The sequence below is a fragment of the Dama dama genome, chromosome 13 (assembly GCF_033118175.1).
Source record: "Dama dama isolate Ldn47 chromosome 13, ASM3311817v1, whole genome shotgun sequence".
In the NCBI taxonomy this organism is placed as follows: Eukaryota; Metazoa; Chordata; class Mammalia; order Artiodactyla; family Cervidae; genus Dama; species Dama dama.
The window spans coordinates 56,916,954-56,937,849 of NC_083693.1; the positions used below are offsets into that span (position 1 = coordinate 56,916,954).

Below are 20,896 nucleotides of genomic sequence, written 5' to 3' on the forward strand. Positions count from 1 at the left end.
CCTAGTTTAAAAAGATCCCCTGGCGTTGGAAATGGCAACCCACTCCAGTATTCTTGCCTGGAAAATTCCATGGACAGAGGAGCCTGGCAGGCAATTCATGGGGTTGCAAACAGTCTTGCATGACTGAGTTCACATATTTGCCTTTCTCTGGCTGTATGACAATCTGTATGTCACACTGACTGTATGACTCTATGACTGTATGACTCTAGGTCCATCCTGTCACTACAGGTGGCATTATTTCATTCCTTTCTGTGACTGAGTAATATTCCATTGTATGTATGTACCACATCTTTATCCATTCCTCATTTAATGGACATTTAGTTTGCTTGCATGTCCTATTGTAAAACAGTGCTTCAGTGAATATTGGGGTGCATGCATCCTTTTGAATTATTTTTTTCTGTATATATGCCCAGGAGTGGGATTGTTGGATCATATGGTAGCTTTATTTTTATTTTTTTTTGAAAGAATCTCCATACTGTTCTCCATAGTGGCAGTATCAATTCACATTTCCACCAACAAGGTAGGAGGGTTCCCTTTTCTCTATACACTTTCCAGCATTTATTATTTGTATATCTTTTAATGAAATCTATTCTGACTGGTGTGAGGTGATACCTCGTTGTATTAATAGTTTTGTTCTGCATTTCTCTAAAAATTAGTTATATTGAGTATCTTTTCATGTGTTTTTTGGCCATCTGTATGTCTTCTCTCTCCAAGCATTTCTTATTGTACAAATTTAATGCCCTTTCCATCTTAACTAAGCATTTACCAGACATTGTGGGTGTAACTTTTGCATTTTGAAGTGTGATAGCAAAACCAGCACAAATTTCTTTTTCCTTCTTCACAATTTCACAGATAGATTTGTTTCTACCTTAGATCTCAGCAATCTCAGCATATGATTTTTTTCTGCTTATTAAGTCAAGTACTTTCCCATTTTCACCTAAAGGAAGTGCTTTATGGCTTCTCTTTGGCATACCCAATTTGCCAGCATCGTTACTCCTGTGTTTGGGGTCATTTTTAAGTAAACCAAAGGCTCCTTGAACACAAGCACTGTGATACCTTGACAACCCATCTGATAACCAAGGTGGCTACTAGGTGACTGATGGACAGGATGTACTGGACAAAGGAATGATTCTGAGCAGGAGGGAGAAGGACAGCAGGAGATTTCATCACACCACTCAGAACAGTGCACAATTTAAAACTTGTGACTTGCTTATCTCTGGAATTTTCAATATAATGTTCTCAGATCTCAGGTAGCAGAATCCATGGAAAGTGAAAATATGGATAAGATGGGAACACTGTAATCAAGCTTCTCTATTTTATAAACTGCCAAGGTAACAGGCAGCTGGTTGAAGAAGTATGTTCCCACTTTAGGAAATCTGAGGCACTAAGAGAAAAGGTAGTACCACATAGTATCAGAAATAACATCACCAAGCAGTAGAAGTGCAGCATTCATGATTATGTCTGTATATTCCCATGGGAAGGTCTGCTTTGTCATACTACCTCTAAGATACTGAACATTCGTGGCTTTGAGGATTGATTCTTTAGCTCAGTGCAGTAGTTACTCTTACATCCTGTGTGGTTTCTGAAGAAAGCTGTTGTTGCTCAGTCACTAAGTTGTGTCTGATCACTCAAATATAGACCCTATGGACTACAGCATACCAGGCTCCCCTGTCTTCCACATCTCCCAGAAGTTATTCAAATTCATGTCCATTGACTGACTGATGCTATCTAACCATCTCATCCTCTGCTGCCCCCTTCTCCTGCCCTCAATCTTTTCTAGCATCATGCTTTTTCCATGAGTCAGCTCTTCGCACCAGGTGGCCAAAGTATTGGAGCTTCAGAATCAGTCCTTCCAATGAATATTCAAGGTTGATTTCCTTTAGGATTGACTGGTTTGGCTTCCTTGCAGTCCAAGGGACTCTCAAGAGTCTTCTCCAACACCACAATTCAAAATAATCAATTCTTCTGTGTTCAGCATTTTTTATGATACATTTCTTATAGCTGTACATGATTACTGGAAAAACCATATCTTTGACTATACAGACCTTTGTTGGCAAACTGATTCCAATACTGATTTGGAAGAAAGCCTTCCAAAGGCCTATCTTTTGGAAGATAGGCCTTCCAAATCAGTGTTCCTGACTCATACTATGAAATCCTCCTCAGAAGCAGTATTATATTTTAATACTGACACAACACTTGAGCTGCAAAATGCATCAGCCATTATATAACGTCTGACTAAGTTAATATAACTATTTTTGCAGTGAAAATTGATACTTCAGTTTCTTTAAACTAAATGTTCTCATCCTTTTCATATACCACCTCTTCATCTGGATCTGTTAGAGACAGTTGACATTATGCTACCACATTTTCAGATTTCTTGTTAAAATATATTTGAATAATAGTTTGAACATAAAATGAGATCATTTGAGTGCATTAAGTAGTAAGAAAGTGGGAGCATTTCTAGCAAGAGTAAATCTCTGCAAGGTGGTATCTTAGGCAAGGATTTTTCTCTTGTTTTTCTGGACTCAAACAAACAGACACATTTCTCTGGGTTCGTCTGTCTCATAATGGAGAACACAATTAAATTAACTAGTTAAGAATTTAGCTTTAACATTTTTTAATACTGAATACAGAAAAGGATGAAGTACATTAATTATTGAACATTCTTGATTTGATACCACGGACTATGTAAGTAATTCTGTGCTAAAATTTGAAGCTGAAGAGCTTCTTCAATATCTTTGACAAACATAGTTTACAGATTTGCGAAAGTATTCAGGAAACAAACCTACACCTTTTTGAGTGTGCACATGTACAGCTATGCAGTGCTCTAATTGTAAACCAAAGGACCCTCAAACTCACGCTCTGTCAGATTCTTTCTGAAGAGGCAAAAATCTTTGATCTCAGAGAACAGGTTTCCTACTAATTATTGGTTCTGGAAAACAAATAGAGAACACACATCCTTTTATTTAGGACTTTGAATGCAACAGACTTTCACTTTAGCTTGCTCAGGCACTAGAGGGGAGTGTGGTGTCACACAAGTGTTGCAAGTGCTGCATTCTGCAAAGTGCATATATGTTGGCATGCCCAGACACTGGGAAAAGGTACAGCAAAGAAGGACTAAGAAAAATATTCCCCTAAGATTGAAACAGGACAAACTTAGTTTCCAAAAGTCTACTTTGACCTAGTGTTTTACACAAAAATTCCCAATATAGGGATTTGATCTCCTTTAAGGGACAATATCATTCAATTTGGAGAAAGAAATGGCCACTTACTCCAGTATTTGTACCTGGGAAATGCCATGGACAAAGGAGCGTGGAGGGCTACACTCCATGGGGTCACAAAAAGAGTCAGACGTGACTTAGTGACTAAACAAGTCATTCAAGTAATTTAATTTCCATAACCTTACTGTTATTTAAAAATGATATATGCTTACTTATTTTTAAGAAGAAAATTAAACAATATAGAAAGTACAAAGAGGAAAGTGAAAACAACTGGAACTCAAACGATATATTCTCACCGTATGGGGGAGGAGTCTTTCAGACCTCTCTCTCATTCACCCTTTACATACAGAAATACACATATGGTTTTAAATACATTAAATGACACTGTATGTATGTGTTGTATGAAACTGCCTTCTGTTTCTGGAATGGTATTGTTGCAGAGGGAATAGACATCTTTCTGTGGTCGTGAGAAGGAGGAGTCACAGGACCTAGGTTTAAATTTCTTCTCCATGCACTATGTGACGTTGGGCAAGTGAGTTAACCCATCTGCATGTACCTCAGTTTCCTCATAATGCAAGAATAGGGATGATAATGTCACCTATTTAGACAGTTGATGTGAAAGTAAAATCAGATCGTGTAATTGTTTAAGACAGTACGTGGATCTTAATGAGTACTTAATACATTTTAACTATCTTAACTGAATACACGTTTCAACCTCAGAGTAACATGGAAGGTTGTTATAATATGAAAGTGGGATTTTTTTTTAAATAGCTTTCATCATGATAATCCTGAATGATGCTTTTAATATAAATTATTATTGCTTCTACATTTAACTATATCTTCCCTGACGCTGGTATTTACATGCAGCAAATACTATGTACTTATTTACTGATCTACCCGAAGACTTTAACAGAAAGAGATAAACTACCTTTTGTGGAGGCCATTTAAGAATTGTTCTGTGGAACACAAGGTGCCTTTAAGCAAGAGAATTTTCCGTGGGCTGGCTTTATAAGACATGACTCCAGCTAAAAATCCCTGTTAATTATTAAACCCTTATGTATAATCTGGATACCTGACTCTGCAGATACTGAAGACTGAGAACAGAGAGTGTTTGCCCCTCAAGTGAAGCCTAAGCACCGATAGAAGAAAGTAGTTATCAAGAGGGTGGAAAACCTCAAACCTTTCCCCCTTACATTTAGAAAATAGGCTGGGTTATCTCCTGTTTTGGCTGGCATAAATACTGCCTAAACGATCAGTTTCAACCTTGTTTGGGATTCCTGCTTATTTTAGCATGGCGGATCTTAAAGTTCACAGGATCTTCCTTTTGGTTATTTCTCTGACAACGTGTTTGGAGAGCACAAAACTGCTGGCAGACTTAAAAAAATGTGGCGACTTGGAATGTGAAAGTAAGTTGCTTTTCTTTTTTTCCTCTTAAACTAAAGCTCTGAAATGATATAAAATGTTATTGTGGACATGTATGATAAAAAATGAACATTAATATCATTGGGAAATATTTGTAGTTATAAGGTGTAGTCCACTATAAAAAGGACATGCTAGAAGCAAAACATTTTGTGATAGTTTTTAATGTAAATATAAAGGAGTAAGGATAACCTTATATATAAATATATCAGAAATTATAAGGATATTAATCCAGCTTTCAAAACAAACTAGAACTTTTACTACTTTTTAAGATAAATGTAAATGATTTGTATTTAAAAAAAGCCATTTGATAGCTATTTTTATGAAGCTCTTACTTTTTTAGTTTCTGTTTCAAAATCAGAAGTTTCTGACTCTCATGAGTTTTCTAAGACTGTTTTTATTTCATACCAGCATGATTTATTGTCTAAAACTTTATCAAACATTAATCATTTTTGCATAATTTATTATGTAAAAATAAGGAAATCAATTTTAGGAGTTGAAAATTTTATTTATGTCTGAATATTAAGCTTTCTCCTACAATGATAAATTAATTTTCATTTTGTTCTTTAAGAACTTATTATGGTACAGAACGAATAGCATCTTTCATCCCAATATATTAGAATCGCTTTAAACCTTCTATCCCTCCAGTATGTGAGAATTATTTCTAATTTGCAACATGGAAATTAAAAATTTAAAATATTATTAGTATTAATATAAATAATTTAAAAGTAAATTTTTATGTGTAAACATTTTCCTTAATAATTTGGATATGTAATTTAATATAGAAAGAATGTTTACTAGATGATAATAATAATATTATTATTATATAACCATTATATAATTATATTATTATCTAATTATATAATAATAATTAAAACAATTTTTATTTCTTTCTTTACAGCCTCATTTTAGTTGCCTTAGGGTTAGGCATATATCATGTAAACAGAACATTCACATTTATAGTAATCGATAAAAGTTATTTTAACTTTAATTGCACAACTTAATCAAAAGGTTTTACATATGTCAGTATAATTATAATAGTTAATATGATATGTATATTACTTTACATGTTGAAGGGCTAAATCTAGCATATGGGGATATAATCGTTCATAGTTACTAAGGGTCTGTTATGTGCTGGGTCTGCAAGATGAGGGATGTGTATCTAAGCAGAATAAAATAAAATGTAAGATAAGTTTCTCTTCCTCCAGGGGTTTTCATTCTAGTAAATGATGATAAGACAGGTCAATATGAAATAGTAAATAGGGGTATAACATAAGAATAATAGGTAATTTTGAAATTCAGAGAAGGGGCAGAGTAGGCTGGACCAATTAGGGATATCTCATATAAGAAGTAGAATATGAGTTGTCCATTAAGAGAGACTGATGGATTTCTAGAAAGGTTTAGGGAAAAACAAAGAAAAGCTCAGAATATAGAAAGCAGATGTTGCAGTGAAAAGAAAGTCAGTTCAGATCTGGCTCCACTATTTATCAGGTGTGTGACCATCTCTTTGAGACTTAATTAAAGGCTCATTTGTTAGTCTGAGATGAGATTATTTACCTCATAGGCTGTTTTGAGAATTTAATAATAACAAGGATAAAAGGTATGAAAGAGCTTATCATGATGTCTGGAGTATAGTAGATGCTAGGAAGAAAACTAATTATCTTTTCCTTCCCTTCTCTACTTTGCATGTTACATAGCTTTAATAAGCAGAGTCTCAGCCATAAGAGATTACAGAGGACCTGACTGTCGATACCTGAATTTCACTAAGGGAGAAGAGATATCGGTTTATGTTAAACTCTCAGGAAAAAGGGAAGACTTGTGGGCAGGAAGTGTAAGTATCTAACCTTATAAATCAAATACAGAATAAATGACCAGCTTGCACGAAGAAGCCTTGTTTTCATCTCTAAAAGAACTTTAAACATTTCAAAGTACTATATATATATATATATATATATATAACTTTTGATATATTTAAACAAACAACATGGACATGTTCACTATTGGTTCCAGAATTTCTATAAAAGTAGCTTTGGGGAAGCCAGTCTGATTGAGATGAAGGCTTAAGAGTGCCTTGAAGTTATTTTACATAAAATGCATAGTTTTTTAACTTAACTTTTATATTTGTTTGGAGAGACTTTAGAGGTATTGATGGAGGTTACCAGGTGACTAGGTAAGCCCAGCCATCCCTTGGTGCTACCAAGGTTTAGGAGAGACTGGGAAGTTTTAGTTAATCAGATTAAAAGACATGTCTTGGGACTTCCCTGGCAGTCCAGTGGTTAGAGCTCCATGATATCACCTTTCACTGCCAAGGGTGCAGTTCCATTTCCTAACTGGGAAAACTGAGATCTCACTTGGCCAAAAAAATAAAAAAGACATGTCTTTCTGAGCAAATAAAGGTCTGAGTTGCTATTGAAGAGGTCCTCTGAAAGATTAGTAGCCTAAGGAAATGAGATATATTAATTTTTCATGGAAAAAAAGAATAGCTGAGACACTTTTATTCAGCCCAAAGTCCTATTACACTGAAATTCCGAGGATCCTGAATCATCTTTCTGAATGCATAACGTAGAAAAATTAATGATTAATATTTACAGTTGAAAATAGATTGGTATCTAAGATTATATCATTATGTTTAAGAATGAAAACATACCATGACACATGATTTTATTCCCAAGCTGAGCAAGCATGACCAAACTATACATACATCATTTCCATATAGCATATGCATAAGATCTCTTCGTTGTATAGCATCTAAATGGGAAGCCTCTGATCTTTATTTGAAGGTGCAGATTCTATGTGGGTCAATCCTGCTTCTTAGCATTAGAGGCTATATGACTGAACCTCAGACATTGTTGACCAGAATTGTTTACCTGGACTTTGCAGCTCCCAAGACTTCTTACTGCTTATGGTTCTTTAAACACACTATTTCTCTGACTTGAATGCACTGGAGGTATCTAATGCAACTATAAGAAAAATTAAACAGTAGGTATCATAAGAAGAAAAGAAAGCATTCTTTCTTGTCTGCTGCTAAGTCACTTCAGTCATGTCTGACTCTGTGCGACCCCATAGATGGCAGCCCACCAGGCTCCCCCATCCCTGGGATTCTCCAGGCAAGAACACGGGAGTGGGTTGCCATTTCCTTCTCCAATGCATGAAAGTGAAAAGTGAAAGTGAAGTCGCTCAGTCATGTCTGACTCTTAGCAAACCCCATGGACCGCAGCCTACCAGGCTCCTCCATCCATGGGATTTTCCAGGCAAGAGTATTGGAGTGGGGTGCCATTGCCTTCTCCGTCTTTCTTTCTTGTCCACTATGTGTGAAAATGATAGTTCCACACAAAGCAAGATGTAATGTGTGGAGCCACGGTGAAGTTTCAAGCACACTTAGTTTTATGCTTTAGGTGTCTAGTCCAGGCAGATAGTCATTTAAGCAGCCACACTGTGGGCTTCCCTGGTGTCTCAGCGGTAAGGAATCCACCTGCCAGTGCAGGAGACACGGGTTTGATCTCTGCTCTGGGAGGATCCCAATGCTGTGAAGCCACTGAGACTGTGGGCCACAGTTACTGAACCTGCACTCTGGAGCCTGGAGTCACAACCACTGAGCCCACATGCCACGACTCCCGAAGCCCATGTGCCCTCGAGCCCATGCCCTGCAACAAGGGAAGCTGCTGTGATGAGAGGCCTGCACACCGCGACTGGAGAATAGGCCCTGCTCGCTGCAACCAGAGAAAAGCCTGCATGGCAACAAAGACATAGCACAGCCAAAAATAAGTAAATAACTAAAATTAAAAGAATCCACACTGTGTGATTAAGACTCTGGGCTTTTGTTGCTGAGGGCCTGGGTTCAATCCCTCATTAAAGAACTAAGACCCTGCAAACCAGGTTTTGCCACCATAGAAAAGGAGCCACACGGTGGAGTTCGCTTTGTCAGTTTTCAAATATTTGCAGCAACTGAAGAGCTGGAAAAATCAGAAATGAGGTGTAATGGTGCTAAATCAAAGGGCCAAAAGAAATACACTCTTTAAACTTGGACAGGGGTAGGAAATGGACTGACAGTGGCCGTGTGAAGCCTTCACTCTTGGGGGACATCTTGAAGGCACTTAAACATGATTGAGAGGACCTCTGTCACCAAGGTACAGAAGTTGAATGGAACCCAATCCCCTCTGGAGGACTCATAGATCTTTACTATCTTGATGAATCCATCTTGGCCTTTCAGGTTTAAACATCTTATCTTATTTTGACATCCTGACAATGCTGAATATGTCACAGCTCCATCTAGCTTGGCTACTGTCACCATTCCCTTGTTTTTTCATATTCCAGGTTTATTAGTATAAATCTGTGGTCCACTAGGCAAGAAAGGTCATTAAGAACAGAAAAAGGAAGAAAATGAGTGGTTTTCCCTCTGAAATCTGAAAAAGTGCCATTTTATAGCTTGCCCCTTTGTTCCCTCAAATTAACCCTGTTCTGTTGAGTAGCAAGCGGAATATGATTTAATTGGACTTTCTTTTAGATAGTAAATGAAAACCAATAAATATTTGTGATTTGAAATACATGAAAGTCAAGGACATGGAACAAAATTAGACTCAATAGCTATTGCTTTGATCACTCTTGTTAATATTTATTCTTCATTTTGATAGAAAGGAAAGGACTTTGGATATTTTCCCAGAGATGCAGTCCAGATTGAACAAGTATTCATATCTGAGGAAGTTCAAATACCAACAAAAGTGAGTAAACAGATTTTGGTTGTTAATTGAACTTATTTATTTTTTTAAAGTAAATTTATGATTTTTTTTCCCTAACAAGAATTCTCTTTTCCAATTACCCGTTTTCTTTTTCTTCTTTCTCCTTTTAATGAATGTATTCTTTATTTAATTTAATTTATTTTTTAATTAATTGATATGGGAGTATAGTTGTTCTGTGTGTGTGTGTGTGTGTGTGTGTGTGTGTGTGTGTGTGTGTTAGTCATTCATTCATGTCTGACTTTTTGTGACCCCTTTGGACAGTAGCCCACCAGGATTCTCTGTCCATAGAATTCTCAAGGCAAAAATATTGGACTGGGTTGCCATTCCCTTATTGGTTATTAGTTGAATTTAAAATTTCTTGATTAACACAGTTTTCTGTGGTGTAAGTGCCCATTGGTTATACATCTTATAGAGTGGATACATAAAATAGTCTTAAGAACTCACGCTAGGAATAGTTTGAGTATGTGAATAAAATCAGGTAAGACAGGGTTAATGACAAAGATTTTGCTTACTGAAAAATTAGCAGGCAGTAGAATATAGTAGTTTAGAGCATAAATTTTGGAGTTGGGCTGGGTTCAAAGCCTGACTTAGCCACTGAGTTGTTATGTGATCTTTCTGCCTTTTTTCTCATTTGTGAAATGAGGATGATGATTATAAACTTACCTCATAAACGTATTGAGGAAAAAAGAGCATATGAAAGCACATAAAACAGCATTTACTAAATGCTATGTAAATGTTAGATATTATTACTAATGTTATTGTCTTCCTGAGACAGAGTTTATCTCCCATCATACTCTCTAGGTCTCCAATCTATAAACTTCTTTTGCTGTTGGAGCTTTAACTGAGTTTGATAATGCTGGGCTTGATAATGAGAAAGGGAATCAGAAGGTGACTCTTCAATACATGAATTTGACTAGTGCATTTAATTCAGATTCTGGGTTCGATCCCTGGATCAGCAAAATTCTCTGGAGTAGAGTATGGCCACCCACTCCAGAATTCTTGCCTGGAAAATCCCATGGACAGAGGAGCCTGGCAGGCTACGGTCCATAGGATCACAAAGAGTCAGACACAACTGAAATGACTTCGCACACATACATGCAGGTTAAGCCAGTTTACCTTAAATGAGGTCAGTGTGAAGTCAGTTCTGCCTGGTTAAGTAAACTGTCTATTATCTGGCTCTTTCCCAGCACAAATTCTGGGATTACATGTCTATTCACTGTGTAACTATCGGTCCTGCCAGTTCTGTCTCCAAAATATATCTATCTGTCTTCTCTTCATTTTTACTCTCCCTATAGCTCTGACTCAAAGCATAATTACCTCCTGAGTAGAACCTGTAGTAGGTTTCTAACTGGTCTTTTTACCTTTACTTTTGCCCTCTTCTAATTCATTCTCTAAACAGCCATGAATCTTATAGTCATGGATCAAAATCCAAAAAATCAGATCTTGTCATTCACTTGGTTTAAAGCCTTTTAACGGCTTTGCGTTGAATCTGGAATTAAGCCCTGACTCCTTACCTGGCTCTGCATGATCTGTTCCTGCCCTCTGCTGACCTTGTCTTATGCCCTTCTTCTGGCCCCGACTATGCTCCTAGCTATGCTGGCCTATTGACTGTTCTTAGACCATGCCAAGCCCTTTCCCCGCCTAGAAACCCAAATTGGTCATTCCCTTTGTTTGGAATGCTTTCCCTAAGTTCTTCACCTGGTTAGTCCCTCCTTATCCTTTTGTTGTTGTTGTTTAGTCCTTAAGTTGTATCTGTTATTGCTTAGTCGTTAAGCTGTAGGTCGCAGCTTAAACATCAGTGCCTGGGAGAGCTCTTCCATGATGATTCTAAACGAATTAATGCTTCTCAACCACAACTTCCTATTTCCTGCATAGCACTTATAACAATCTATTATTTATTGTTTCTATCATTTACTGTAGAATTTCAGTACTTGGCACAGAGCAGAGCACATAGTAGGCATATCAGTTCAGTCAGTTCAGTTCAGTCCCTCAGTCATGTCCGACTCTGCGACCCCATGAATCGCAGCACGCCAGGCCTCCCTGTCCATCAAAAACTCCCAGAGTTTACTCAAACTCATGTCCATCGAGTCAGTGATGCCATCCAACCATCTCATCCTCTGTCACCCCCTGCTCCTCCTGCCCCCAATCCCTCCCAGCATCAGGGTCTTTTCCAATGAGTCAACTCTTCGCATGAGGTGGCCAAAATATTGGAGTTTCAGCTTCAACATCAGTCCTTCCAATGAACACCCAGGACTGTTCTCCTTTAGGATGGACTGGTTGGATCTCCTTGCAGTCCAAGGGACTGTCAAGAGTCTTCTCCAACACCACAGTTCAAAAGCATCAATTTTTCGGCACTCAGCTTTCTTCATAGTCCAACTCTCACATCCATACATGACCACTGGAAAAACCATAACCTTGACTAGATGGACATTTGTTGACAAAGTAATGTCTCTGCTTTTTAATATGCTATCTAGGTTGGTCATAACTTTCCTTCCAAGGAGTAAGTGTCTTTTAATTTCATGGCTTCATTCACCACCTGCAGTGATTTTGGACCCCAAAAAAGTAAAGTCTGACACTGCTTCCACTGTCTCCCCATCTATTTCCCATGAAGTGATGGGACCAGATGCCATGATCTTAGTTTTCTGAATGTTGAGCTTTAAGCCAACTTTTTCACTCTCCTCTTTCACTTTCATCAAGAGGCTTTTTAGTTCCTCTTCACTTTCTGCCATAAGGGTGGTGTCATCTGCATATCTGAGGTTATTGATATTTCTCCCAGCAATCTTGATTCCAGCTTGTGCTTCTTCCAGCCCAGCGTTTCTCATTATGTACTCTGCATATAAGTTAAATAAGCAGGGTGACAATATACAGCCTTGACGTACTCCTTTTCCTATTTGGAACCAGTCCGTTGTTCCATGTCCAGTTCTAACTGTTGCTTCCTGACCTGCATATAGGTTTCTCAAGAGGCAGGTCAGGTGGTCTGGTATTCCCATCACTTTCAGAATTTTCCACAGTTTATTGTGATCCACACAGTCAAAGGCTTTGACATAGTCAATAAAGCAGAAATAGATATTTTTCTGGAACTCTCTTGCTTTTTCGATGATCCAGCAGATATTAGCAATTTGATCTCTGGTTCCTCTGCCTTTTCTAAAACCAGCTTGAATATCTGGAAGTTCATGGTTCACATGTTGCTGAAGCCTGGCTTGGAGAATTTTGAGCATTACTTTACTAGCGTGTGAGATGAGTGCAATTGTGTGGTAGTTTGAGCATTCTTTGGCATTGTATTTCTTTGGGATTGGAATGAAAACTGACCTTTTCCAGTCCTGTGGCCACTGCTGAGTTTTCCAAATTTGCTGGCATATTGAGTGCAGCACTTTCACAGCATCATCTTTCAGGATTTGAAATAGCTCAACTGGAATTCCATCACCTCCACTAGCTTTGTTCGTAGTGATGCTTTCTAAGGCCCACCTGAAAAAAAAAAAATAAGGCCCACCTGACTTCACATTCCAGGATGTCTGATTCTAGGTGAGTGATCACACCATTGTGATTATCTGGGTCGTGAAGATCTTTTTTGTACAGTTCTTCTTTGTATTCTTGCCACCTCTTAATATCTTCTGCTTCTGTTAGCTCCATACCATTTCTGTCGTTTATCGAACCCATCTTTGCATGAAATGTTCCCTTGGTATCTCTAATTTTCTTGAAGAGATCTCTCGTCTTTCCCATTCTGTTGTTTTCCTCTATTTCTTCCCACTGATCACTGAGGAAGGCTTTCTTATCTCTTCTTGCTATTCTTTGGAACTCTGCATTCAAATGGGAATATCTTTCCTTTTCTCCTTTGCTTTTTGCTTCTCTTCTTACAGCTATTTGTAAGGCCTCCTCAGACAACCCTTTTGCCCTTTTGCATTTCTTCTCCATGGGGATGGTCTTGATCCCTGTCTCTGTACAGTGTCACGGACCTCTGTCCATAGTTCATCAGGCACTCTGTCTATCAGATCTAATCCCTTAAATCTATTTCTCACTTCTACTGTATAGTCATAAGGGATTTGATTTAGGTCATACCTGAATGGTCTAGTGGTTTTCTCCACTTTCTTCAATTTCATTCTGAATTTGGCAATAAGGAGTTCATGATCTGAGCCAGAGTCAGCTCCTGGTCTTGTTTTTGCTGACTGTATAGAGCTTCTCCATCTTTGGCTGCAAAGAATATAATCAATCTGGTGTTGACCATCTGGTGATGTCCATGTGTAGAGTCTTCTCTTGTGTTGTTGGAACAGGGTGTTTGCTATGACCAGTGTGTTCTCTTGGCAAAACTCTATTAGCCTTTGCCCTGCTTCATTCCATACTCCAAGGCCAAATTTGCCTGTTACTCCAGGTGTTTCTTGACTTCCTACTTTTGCATTCCAGTCCTCTATAATGAAAAGGACGTCCTTTTTGGGTGTTAGTTCTAAAAGATCTTGTAGGTCTTCAGAGAACCGTTCAACTTCAGCTTCTTCAGCATTACTGGTTGGGACATAGGCTTGGATTACCGTGATACTGAATGGTTTGCCTTGGAAACGAACAGAGATCATTCTGTCATTTTTGAGATTGCATCCAAGTACTGCATTTCAGACTCTTTTGTTGACCATGATGGCTACTCCATTTCTTCTAAGGGATTCCTGCCTGCAGTAGTAGATATAATGGTCATCTGAGTTAAATTCACCCATTCCAGTCCATTTTAGTTCGCTGATTCCTAGAAGGTCGACATTCTAGGCATATAGGAGGCCCAAATTCTTAGGTCAAGTCCCCTGGGAAATAGATGGACTTTTGCATCCAAGAAGGGTACTGGGGAGTACTCTTGGGAATAGCACTTGTAAAGAAACACCAGAAAATGCAGGATTGGACAGACAGAGAAGTTGAACTATAATGCAGTTGCAGCAATGATTTCAGGTGATTCTATAAGGAACTTAGAAGCTGAGATGACTTTTCAGATTTGTTCTGAATAGAGGCAAGGGGATGAGCCTTTTTATCCTTGCACGACTGGCTCATCTAGGGTAGTATAACCTTGGGCTACATTAGACTAGTATTTACTAGAGACAGTTTCTATTTTAAGTACTTGATTCATTTAATCTTTTACAACAGCCCTATAAGATATTATTTTTCTCATTTTGCAAATGAAGAGACTGAGGCATAGAAAGGTCATCTAATTCACCCAAGGTCACAGAGCTAGTAAACAGCAGGATTAAGATTTCAATCCAAGGGTGAAACAGATCACCAGCCCAGGTTGGATGCATAAGACAAGTGCTCAGGGCTGGTGCACTGGGTAGACCCAGAGGGATAGGATGGGGAGGGGGGTGGGAGGGAGGATCGGGATGGGGAACACATGTAAATCCATGGCTGATTCATTTCAATGTATGGCAAAAACCACTACAATATTGTAAAGTAATTAGCCTCCAACTAATAAAAATAAATGAAAAAATAAATAAATAAAAAATAAAAAATGAAAAAAAAAAGATTTCAATCCATAGTGTTTGGCTCCAACATCTATTAATCACCTACAGTGTTGTAGTGCCAAAATTATACTGTAGAAATTGCAATTCTGAAGTTTTTTTTTGTAAAATTCTGAGTTTTATTCTCATTTTATAATGGTGATTACCAAACAGCAGTGCATATCAGTGTCTCATACCTTCAGATAAAAATAATAGCTTTTATCACTTTATTCTTGAAAATTCGGTTTTCTGTGAAGTGAGCAAGGGGATCCTTGTCTCCATTGGCTGCTTACAGTAACTCAGTTAAAGAAGCCTGAGTGTTTTAGTGTAGCTTCTAACCAGGCCATCATGCTTTGGAATCTGGTTTTTCTGAGCTGTGATCATCTGCTGTAAATTCCGGTCTGAAACCACTGCACAGCTCCAAATGTCCATTCAGTGTACCCTTACAAGGAGCAAGATTTTGTGGCCATGTATGCCTTTTCATTAGAGTTTCTTTGCGGAATATACTCAATACTGGATTGTCTTTTCTTCTAAAGTTCTTCAACTATTTGATCACAAATCCTAATGCAAGTGGATCTTACTGAGGTTTATATCACTAACCCTGAAAAGTCAGTTAGGATACAAATGTTTGCGATTAGGAGTTTTTGCTCAGCTATTGAGCTAGTTGTGTGGCCTTGGGAAAATGACACTCACTTGGAATGATTTTGGACAAACAAGGAGTTTCAGTATATTAATGTCAATCATATATATATTTTTCCTTTCAGGAATCTGACTTTTTCTGTCTTCTTGGAATAAACTATGTATTTGAAAATGAAGCTAGTGAGTTAAACAGTGATAATAGTGAAAATATGTATCCATATGAAGAAGATAATGACCCCAAATCTAGTGTATATGAAAATGATTTTCAGATAGAACCTGGCTTTTATTCAACTTCTGAAGGTAGTTTGTTTGAAGACCAATTTCCAGCTTCAGAGGCTCCTGAAGATATCAGAAGTACTAGTCAATCAGAAGATTGGGAAGCAGAAGCTGGAAGTATGGAACAGTATCTTATTCCAGAAGGGGATCATGTCCCACTGTCTTCAACTGTGCCTGAAGTGAAAGAATGGTTTGGATTCGGAAAGGACCAAACTGAAGAAAAGACTTTTGAATCAGTTATTGAACCTCAAGAAGAAAGCTCATTTCGAAGTAGACAAACAGCAGTGGAAGATGGGAATGACCCAGAGGAATTAAACAGTGGTAAGCCCCAAACAGAACATAAGCAAGAACTTGAATCAGAGTTTGATTCAGTACCAAAGGAACAGTCTGAACTAGTATCTGAGTCAGAGCACATTTTCAATCCTCAAGACACTGGTTGGTTTGGTGGTGGATTTACAAGTTATTTGGGTTTTGGGGGTGAGGATACAGAGCTTGAGTTATTGTCCAAAGAAAGCAACCCACCTTTAGAAGATGTTCCTAGTTCCATATCCTCTGAAGAAGAACCCACTGTTCGGTGTACAGAAATATTAACAGAAAAAGAAGACATAATCACTAATAACAGCTCAATTCTCAAGCCAAGCTGGTTTGATTTTGGTTTTGCTATGCTAGGCTTTGCATATGCTAATGAAGATAAAATGATATCAGATGATGGAATAAATGAAGAAGGAGGTGTGGTAGATAAACATAGACATCCTTCAACAAGTGAATTTGACCCTCATGAGGAACAAGAAATAAAACTAATAAAAATTACGGAAACTGAAAATCAAATAGTCAAGGAAAGGGTCTTAGAGAAAACAGATGATTCTGATACTGTACCATATTTTAAAAAGCTATTGTATAAATTTAACAATCGCTGGAGGTTCCAGAACACTCCAAAGGAAACGGAATTGACATTTCCCAAACAGACTCTGGATGAAAGTAATATAGGTGAAAACGATAAAACAGAAGAATTTTCAGCTGAAAAGTACCCCACAGATAATATAGAAGATATGTTGAAAAGTGATTACAGTCAGCCAGGTTAGTATAAAATATCTATAATGTGATTTCTTTTTTAAACATAGGAAAAAGTGAAATTGCTAGTTGCTCAGTCTTGTCTCACTTTTTGAGGTGCCATGGACTGTAGCCCGCCAGGCTCCTCTGTCCATGAATTCTCCAGGCCAGAATACCAGAGTGGGTAGAGATTCTCTTCTTCAGGGGGTCTTCCCAAGCCAGGGGTCAAACCCGGGTCTCCCGCATTATGGGCAGATTCTTTATAGTCTGAGCCTACTTTTAAAAATACAAATCACATGAAAAATCCAGGAATCCTTGTTTTTCTAAATAAACAATAATCAGCAACAACCTTATCAATCACCCTTTTATCAATATATCTGGTTTGCTCTGGGACTTAGTAGATCTTGAAGTGAAGTGAAAGTCAGTCAGTCATGTCCAACTCTTTGCGACCCCATGGACAGGCGCCTGCCAGGCTCCTCTGTTCATGGAATTCTGCAGGCAAGAATACTGGAGTGGGTTGCCATTCTATTCTCCAGGGGATCTTCCCAACTCAGGGTTCAAACCCAGGTCTCCCACGTTGCAGGTGGATTCTTTACTGTCTGAGCCACCAGGGAAGCCCTTAGTAGATCTCAATATCATAAAATCTCAAGGGGCAAGGAATGATTGGATATATATGGATATTTCAAGGAGATCTCTAGGTATTTTACAATAAGTTTTAATCAAACTGCTATATGTAGACAGGTTTAAAAATATATGTAGTGCTAAGGCTTTTTTGATTTTTTTTAAACAAAAGCAATTTCTGTTCCCTTTGTCCATCTCTACTTCCACCTCTCTCCCAAGGATAATAATTTCTTTTATTTTTTAGAGAAAATTTATTTTAGTGTTTATCTATTTTCTAAATAAAATATTTATATTGTTCTTCTTTGATTAACCTATTTTAGATAATGTCCATTGACTTCTTGTTCTGTTAGGTGATAATTTTGCTTATTAGGTTATTCTAAAAACACCTTTCATTAATTTAAAATAGTCTTGGTTTCTAAATTATATTTTATTCTAGATCTATAGTTCCTCACCTCCCCCCTAAGAAGATCTGTGATAACAAGGGTTTTCTTTAAGTGTACAAGATAATATGGAAACTCAAGCAAAAACAATGTAAAAAGTTTTCCACATTCTCCCTCAAGTCTCTCAATTCTGGGAGCTCAACAGAGGACAACAGAAGAGGGCAGAGTAGCAGAGGAGACTTCTAGGTGTCCAGGCATCAGTGACTCCTATGATTAAAAACATGTGGATTATATTTTAAGTGGAGTTATATAACATGACTTTCTCACATCTCCATTCTGATGTCTTTATGATGGACAGATTAGAAACTCAACAAATATTGGCCAATAATACAGACACAATTGAACTTTAGAATGACAGAATAACTTTCACAAGAAGAGATCAATAATGCAAACTCAGAAAGAAACACATTTCTTTGGAGCTAGTTGATTTTCTTGAATTTCCAGAAGAACTATATGTTATTTCTTAATATTCTACAAAATGTGAGTTCTTTACTTGATCAACATCCTCTAACCAGAATATAGACTTTAGATTCTAAGTGAAGTGAAAGTATTTGTTGCTCAGTCATGTCAGACTCTTTGAGACCCCATGGACTGTAGCCGGCTAGGCTCTTCTGTTCATGGAATTCTCCAGGCAAGAATACTGGAGTGGGTAGCCATTCCCTTCTCTAGGGGATCTTCCTGACCCAGGGATCGAACTTGAGTCTCCTGCATTGCAGGCAGATTCTTTGCCATCTGAGCCACTTCTAACACTTTTCTAAATAAGAAAGGTGTAGATATGATGATTTTCATGATTGAAAACATTAGAGACCTAGCTTTTCAAAGGCTAGAGGAAATCATTTTATTCTAAGCTTGTTAGATCCTAAAGAGATATTTGTGAAAAAGCAGATGAGAGTAACTGGAAAGAAGAGAGACTAAAACAAAGCAATATCAACCCAGAAATATAGGCGAAAATTTTTTATAGATATATAAAAATATTTTAGAGCTTATTTACAGAAACTTCAGGGCATTCTGAATATCATTTTAGTAGAATTTATTTCATGTAGTGATGCTGGGAGAATAACTTGGTAAATAGTCAAGCAGTGCATTTATGCAACTATAACTAGTTTTGAAGGATTTTTATAAAAGTGTTAAGAAATTCTTTTAAGGTTCAGAGAAAAGATGCCTTACTCTACAAATATTTCAAACATTTCACTATTAACTAAATGAAAAGCAAACTAGGGTCATGCAAAGTTTGCTATTGAAAAAGAGAATACTAAAGGAAGGATTCAGTTAATGCCACAGAGTCTATTTTCTGGATATTGGAGAAATAGCTAAAATAGCCAATATTTTCAGATAATTTCACTAACCCTTTTAGGGAATAACAAGTGAAAACTGGACTTAATTATAAAGAATGCATAAGAAAAATGAACCACTGATCTTGAATAAGTATTTGTGAAAAGCTGAGACTTGAGATAACACATTGACAAAAAGCCAATATTGCTGATCTAAGAATTTACAAAATAAATTAATTAGATAAGTTATTTATATTACAATATTAATAGCTATTTTACAAAAAGATTCCAACTGAGCTTATTTAAATAATGAATTTTTCAAGTACAGTTAAATAGGAAAGAAAATTCATTATTTTATTTGAATTAAAACTTTATTAATTTATTAACAATTGTAAGAAAGTCATAACTGTATCTAATGTAAATCTTTTTAAAAAATTGAATTATTTACAATATTTCAGGTATACAGCAAAGTGATTCAGTTATATATAACAATATATGTACATATAAGAACATATATGAGTACATACATAAGAATATATATTATTTTTCAGATTGTTTTCAATTACAAGTTATTATAAGATATTGAGTATAGTTTCCTGTGCTATTATTAGGACTTTGTTGTTTATTTTATATACTGCTGCTAAGCTGCTTCAGTCGTGTCCGACTCTGTGCGACCCCACAGACAGCAGCCCACCAGGCTCCTCTGTCCCTGGGATTCTCCAGGCAAGAACACTGGAGTGGGTTGCCATTTCCTTCTCCAAGGCATGAAAATGAAGTGAAAGTTAAGTCGCTCAGTCGTGTCTGACTCTTGGAGACCCCATATATACTACTGCTGCTACTGCTGTCATTTCAGTCGTGTCTGACTCTGTGCGACCCCATAGATGGCAGCCCACCAGGCTCCCCCGTCCCTGGGATTCTCCAGGCAAGAACACTGGAGTGGGTTGCCATTTCCTTCTCCAATGCATGAAAGTGAAAAATGAAAGTGAAGTCGCTCAGTTGTGTCTGACTCTTAGCGACCCCATGGACCGCAGCCTACCAGGCTCCTCTGTCCACGGGATTTTCCAGGCAACAGTACTGGAGTGGGGTGCCATTGCCTTCTCCACCCATATATACAGTAGTATATAAATGTTAATCCCAAATTCTTAATTTATCCCTCCCTTTCTTTCTCTTGGTAACTATAAGTTTGTTTTTTGCCTGTGAGTCATTTCTGTTTTGTAGATAAGTTCATTTGTATAATTTTTCTAGATTCCACATGTAAGTGATATCATATGATATTTGTCATTCACTATCTGACTTCATCTAATATGATAATCTCTAGGTCTATCCAATGCTGCAAATAGCATTATTTCATTCTTTTTTATGGCATGTAGTCCATTGTATGTATTTAATACATACAATCTTCTTTTTCTGTTCATCTGTTGATAGACATTTAGATTGCTTCCATGTCTTGGCTATTGTAAATAATGCATGTATGTTTTCAAATTGTAGTTTTCTCCCAGTATACGGCCAGGTGTGGGGTTGTTCGATCCAATGGAAGTTCTATTTTTAGTTTTTTAAGGGACCTCCATGCTGTTCTCCCTAGTGGCTGCACCAGTTTATGTTCCCGCCAGAGTACAGAAGGCTTTCCTTTTCTCCACACCCTCTTCAGTATTCATTGTTTGTCGACATTTTGATGATGGCCATTCTGACTGGTGTGGTACCTTACTGTACGTTTGATTTACATTTCTCTAATAATTAGCGATGTGCTTCTTCTTGGCCATCTGG

At 37.4% G+C, this 20,896-nt stretch overlaps 1 protein-coding gene across 5 annotated transcripts in view; it reads left to right on the plus strand.

The window, feature by feature from the left end:
* The first annotated feature begins 4,302 nt into the window (after window positions 1–4,302).
* Window positions 4,303–20,896, plus strand: part of MIA2 (MIA SH3 domain ER export factor 2) — an 88,701-nt gene continuing 72,107 nt past the window's right edge. For 3 of the 5 annotated variants that reach the window (XM_061159203.1, XM_061159204.1, XM_061159206.1), the window contains exons 1-4: window positions 4,304–4,627; window positions 6,338–6,471; window positions 9,272–9,358; window positions 15,600–16,827. In XM_061159203.1, coding sequence (XP_061015186.1) covers window positions 4,513–4,627; window positions 6,338–6,471; window positions 9,272–9,358; window positions 15,600–16,827 — 1,564 coding nt within the window. In that variant the 5' untranslated portion in view covers window positions 4,304–4,512. Of the gene's footprint in view, window positions 4,628–6,337; window positions 6,472–9,271; window positions 9,359–15,599; window positions 16,828–20,896 lie in introns of those variants that run through there. The other 2 variants (XM_061159205.1, XM_061159207.1) reach the window with 2 other exon arrangements.